This window comes from Chiloscyllium plagiosum, chromosome 12, assembly GCF_004010195.1.
Source record: "Chiloscyllium plagiosum isolate BGI_BamShark_2017 chromosome 12, ASM401019v2, whole genome shotgun sequence".
Classification (NCBI taxonomy): domain Eukaryota; kingdom Metazoa; phylum Chordata; class Chondrichthyes; order Orectolobiformes; family Hemiscylliidae; genus Chiloscyllium; species Chiloscyllium plagiosum.
The window spans coordinates 1,422,761-1,428,089 of NC_057721.1; the positions used below are offsets into that span (position 1 = coordinate 1,422,761).

General features: G+C 46.1%; 1 protein-coding gene and 1 non-coding gene across 2 annotated transcripts in view; one reads left to right on the top strand and one right to left on the bottom strand.

The window, feature by feature from the left end:
- Positions 1 to 929, bottom strand: part of kbtbd7 (kelch repeat and BTB (POZ) domain containing 7) — a 5,642-nt gene extending 4,713 nt beyond the window's left edge. Inside the window, exon 1 of the mRNA XM_043700243.1 lies at positions 84 to 929. Within this exon, the coding sequence (XP_043556178.1) occupies positions 84 to 662 (579 nt within the window). The 5' untranslated portion in view covers positions 663 to 929. The remainder of the gene's footprint in view (positions 1 to 83) is intronic.
- A 3,864-nt stretch (positions 930 to 4,793) lies between these two features.
- Positions 4,794 to 4,866, top strand: trnar-ccu. Its single transcript has one exon. It is a non-coding gene; the product is annotated as a tRNA-Arg (tRNA).
- Positions 4,867 to 5,329: the final 463 nt, after the last annotated feature.

The following is a 5,329-nucleotide window of genomic DNA, read 5'->3' on the forward strand; positions in this document are numbered from 1 at the left end:
GCCTCACCTTTGCCCCGCCCCCCACGCCTCACCTTTGCCCCGCCCTCTTCCACATGCCCCTCCCCTCCCTTCTCACCCCTCACCTTGAAGATGCCGGTGCAATTGTAGAGGTCCAGCCTCCGGGCCATGAAGGCGGCGCACGCCTGCCGGACATACTCGAGCTGCAGCATGTTGGCGGCGACGTAGAGTTTCTGGACGCTGGCCTCGGAGACGGTGACCCGGCCGGTGTAGCAGTAATCAATGATCAGGGCCATGGAGTCCGAGTCCACCTCGTGGATGGTGATTCTCTGCTGTTTACTCTCGAACAGGCCGCCGGTGAACATACTCCTGAAATACGGGCTGGCGGCGGCCAGGACATTGCGGTTACACAGGAAGCGGCTGCCGCTCTCCACCTCCAAGGTCACATCCACCAGCAGCCGGGCGTCATAGAAGGATTTGAGCTCCCGGAGTAAGGCCCGGGCGTGCGCCGCGTCCTCCAGCAACTCCGGTCCTGACAGGCCGCTCACCGCCGCCATCTTGACCCTGTCCCTGCCGCCGCTGCCGGGCAGACCCCGCCCCGCAGCATCGGCCACCGCCATTGGCTGATGCCGCCGGGTAAGACGCGCTCCCGTCACCACCATTGGCTGACACTGCCCGATAAAACCAGCCAGTGTCGCTCCCATTGGCTGACTCTGTCAGCAAGCCGCGCCCCATTGCCTCCATTGGTCGACAATGCCAGGGCTCCCCCGCCCCCATTGGTTAACACCGCCAGGTAATTCCCGCCCCTCTCACTCCATTGGCCGACGCTGCCATTTAATCCCCGCCTCCCTCTCTCCCAATGGCTAACATTGCCAGGTAATCTCCGCCATCCAAACTCCCATTGGCTGCCACGGGAAAGGTAATCCCGCCCCTTTCAGTCCCATTGGCTGATGCTGACAGGCAATCCCCGCCTCCATCGGCTCACAGGCGTCCCCTCATTTCCATTGGTCGACTCTGCTGGGTCAAGTTTAGATCAGAGTGGTGCTGGAAGATCACAGCAGGTCAGGCAGCATCCGAGGAGCAGGAGCAGGTAAAAGCCCTTCATCAGGAATAAAGGTAGAGAGCCTGAAGCGTGGAGAGATAAGCTAGAGGAGGGAGGGGGAATTGAAATGTTGGGCCACGGGGCGGTGTGGTTGATTGGTGCGGGTGTCCCGAAGATGTTCCCTAAAGCGCTCTGCTAGGAGGCGCCCAGTCTCCCCAATGTAGAGGAGACCACATCGGGAGCAACGGATACAATAAATGATATCGGTGGATGTGCAGGTAAACCCCACCCGATCATTTCCATTGGCTGACACGGACGGGTAAATGAAAGCCAGAAGTGCTGGAGAAAGTCCTCAAGTCTGGCAGAATTTGTGGAGAGATTCTATTTCTATCAAGCCAGGCAGCGCCTGAAGTGATGAGAAAACCTGTAAATGTCTCAGAGATGGGAAAATGTGACAGGTTTGATGTAGGAGAAACTGGAGAAAAGATCAAAAGGGAAGGTATCAGAGTAAAATAATTGACAATCAGAAACTCTACATCACCAACAGAACCTATGTGACTACACAAAGCAACACATTTTATTTAGAGGAAAGGAGTGGAGTTGAGAAAAAAAAATGTTCAATGAGAGAACAAGTTCAGCCAGGCAAAAAATAGATGGTGGTGGATGGGGAATGGTTGGACCTCTGTTCAATGTGGAAGTGGAAAACTTTCAGACCATTCTTGTGTCAGTACCATTTGTGTGTCATCAGAAGGTGAAGCAGTCTGCATCCTGGACAACATCAGGCTTGGCCAGATAAGTGGCAAGTAACAGGTGTGTCATTAGAATGCCAGGCAATGACCATCTTCACCAAGAGACAACCTAACCATTGCCCCTTGACAACAGTTAATGGCATTACTCATGCTGATTTACCAACTATCGGCATTCAGAAACTGAACTGGACCAGCTATGACTCTAAGAGTAGGCCAGAGGCTGGGAATTATGCAATATGTTACTACCCTCCTTTCTTATCAATGCCTAGCTGATGCACAGTGTAACTATATGCAGGATGTAATCAAACAACTTACCAAACTTTCTCCAACAGCAGCTTCTAATCCTGTGATATCTACCACCTAGAAGGAAAATACCAGCAGATGCATGGAACACCATCACGTGGAAATTTCCTAGAATCGTCTCCCTAATAGCACTATGGATGTACTTACCCCTCTGTACTGAAGCAGTTCAAGAAAGTGATACTCCACTACCTTCTCAAGGGCAATTAAGGAAGGGCAATAAATGCTGGCCTAGCCAATGATGTTCTCATCCCATAAGAACAAACAGGCATTTTTGTAAAGCTTTACAAGTTCAAAGCCAAGTGGTTAAACACGGTAGCAAGTTGAAGGAAAGCATCCACCAAAAGGCATTCTACTTGCTTTTCTCTTTCAAGATACAGTCATAGAGAAGGAACCCACCACTCATGTCATTCATTTATTGGAGGCAAAGTATTTAATCATAAAGTCATAGTTGTACAGCACAGAAACAGACTTTTCAGTCCAATCCGTCCACGCTAATCATAATCCCAAACTAAACTAATTCCATCTGCCTGCGCGTGGCCCGTATACCTCCAAACATTTCTTGATCATGTACTTTTAAATGTATTTGTACCCGCATCCACCACTTCCTCTGGAAGTTCATCCTACACACACTCCTTGAATTCTTGGATTTGAGCGGCACTGTCCTAGAACTGTCTACATTTCCTTTTGAGCGGAATTAGATTTCACACCCTACAGTGTGGAAACTGGCCCTTCGGCCCAGCAAGTCCACACCGACCCTCCGGAAAGTAACCCACCCAGACTCATTCCCCCTAACTAATGCACCTAACTCTATGGGCAATTTAGCACGGCCAAATCACCGAACCTGCACATCTTTGGATTGTGGGAGGAAACCGGAGCACCTGGAGGAAACCCACGCAGACACAGGGAGAATGTGCAAACTGCACACAGACAGTCGCCCGAGGCTAGAATCGAGCCCGGGTTCCTGGCGCTCTGAGGCAGCAGTGCTAATCACTGAGCCACCGTGCTGCCCAAAATAATTCCTTTTGAGGGGAATTACTAATTTATTAAAGAAATTATTTGTAAAAAGAGTTTAAGTTGTCTAATTATTTCACAAGAATTTTACAAGAAAGTGCAGCAACTGTAATGACATTTAAATAAATAAATAAATTCTTGTAAATAAAAGTAAAACACTAAAGGCTTAGCAATGCATAAGGAAGTAACCCAACTTACCATCCAGCTGCAAATTGCACAGCCACATTGGAACAGCTCATCGATTCTGGTTGTGAGGTTTATTTCCTCACCTATTAGGATGCAATTCTACTTTCTGATGGAGTTCCATAAATGTTCATGTTAACAGAGAAGGTGGAATTCTACTCTAACCTTTTCCGCATCCTACCTGATGACAACAAGGGAGTCCATACATCGTACATGTCCGCTAAGGGAGCTGAGTATGCTGTTGGGGATTGAGTTTGATTTATTGTTGTCACATGTACAGTGAAAAGTGTTGTTTTGCATGTCTGCAGGCAGATTTGACCATACAAAGTGCATCAGTGTGGCAGAACAGAAAGCAGAATAAAGAGTTACAGTGCAAAGAAGGGTGCAGAGAGAGAGAGAGAGATCAATATTAAAGTTTGAGAGGTCAGTTCCCCATTGGTAACAATGGGGAAGTAGCTGTTTTTGAATCTGTTCATACGTGTATTCAAACTTCTATATCTCCTGCCGAAAGGAAGAAGGTGGAAGAGAGTGTAACCGGACTGGGAGCAGTCTTTGATTATGTTGGCTATTTTCCAGAGGCAGCAGGAAATAAAGATGGAGTCAAAAGGCTGGCTTGCCCTATGGACTGGGCTGTGTTCACTACTGTAGTTTCTTGCAATCTGAGACTTGTTAGAGATCTGGGGTGTCTGGTAAGCCAGAATAAAATGCTAAATATTCATAGTTAAATGGGATACTGTGAAAGAACTTGGGGGCTGGAATGGAAATTTAAGGGTTAATTATATCTTTGAAAATAGCACCGAGTATGTGCAAAAAGAGCTTTGTTGGTGATTTCAGAGTCTGGTAAGGTTCCAGCAGGATGACCCCTCTCACCATCTCTAATAAATGGTTACGTTCAATAAAGCAAGTTAATGTTCACTCATCAGAATGGACCTCACATCACTACAAAGGGAGGGAACATATCCAGTAGTAGGACCCTAATCAACGTGATAGTGCTTTTCAAAGTCAAAGGACAGCTGCTTAATGAGCTCTTTTTCCTAGTGATCGGTTGTAATGTTCACAAGAGGGTAAAACATTATCATTGAACAAATGGCTTCTGAAAATTAGATCCTTCCACACTGCTACCAGTCATTGCTCCATGGAATTGGTGATAAGCTGCTGCAAATAAAGTGGGTGGTCACAAGTACAAGTGGGATTTAAAATGAACCCACAGCAAACACCAAGTGCACAAAGGATGATGTGTTCCTGTAGCTGAATAAATAAGGTACTGCCTTCAGGAGTGTTTGCATTTGTGAGGTTCAGTCCCACTAGGAATGCAATTAATCTTTATTCTGTGAATACCTGCTCTTTATTCCTCATTATGAAACACACTAATGAAGCCCAGTTTCCATGCTGTAAGTGACTGAAACATTGAGGTGGGTCAACATTTCATATCCCATCAACATTTTACACAGTGATTAACAATCCCAATTACTAAGAATCTGTAACAAATTGAATTATTGTTTGGGGATGTTTGGTATTAATATAATGTGATTGTAACCATTGCTGTGGCCTCAGTGGCCTAATGGATAAGGCACTGGCCTCCTAAGCCAGGGATTGTGGGTTCAAGTCCCATCTGGGGTGGTTAGTTTTGCCCTGAAACACTTTGTTACAGGAAATTTTCTTGTCATTATGTAATCTTGACAGCTCCTGTTCAGCATCCCAATTTTCACTGATACTTCCTTTCCTATATCACAATTGTATGAATGGTGTATGAAAAAATATCATCTTTGGAGGACGACTTTCAAACTAGTTACAACTATCTTAGAAGATCTGGGTTCATTCATTCTAAAGCAGTAAAGACTTTTAACCTTCACTATTCTGAACTTGTCACTACTTAAAAATACTCAAAGCAATTCTGTTTGGATTAGCACACACTTAGGTGCAGTGAAGTTCCCCTGACACAGTCTTACCCATTCACTTTAGTTCGCAACATCTCTTTGCAATCTGATTGGGTTCTTGGTCAGCTTGCTGACATCACTGAAGCTCCATGTCTGGAATCACCATGAATAAAAATGTGAAAAAGAGACAGAGATCACGAGATCTC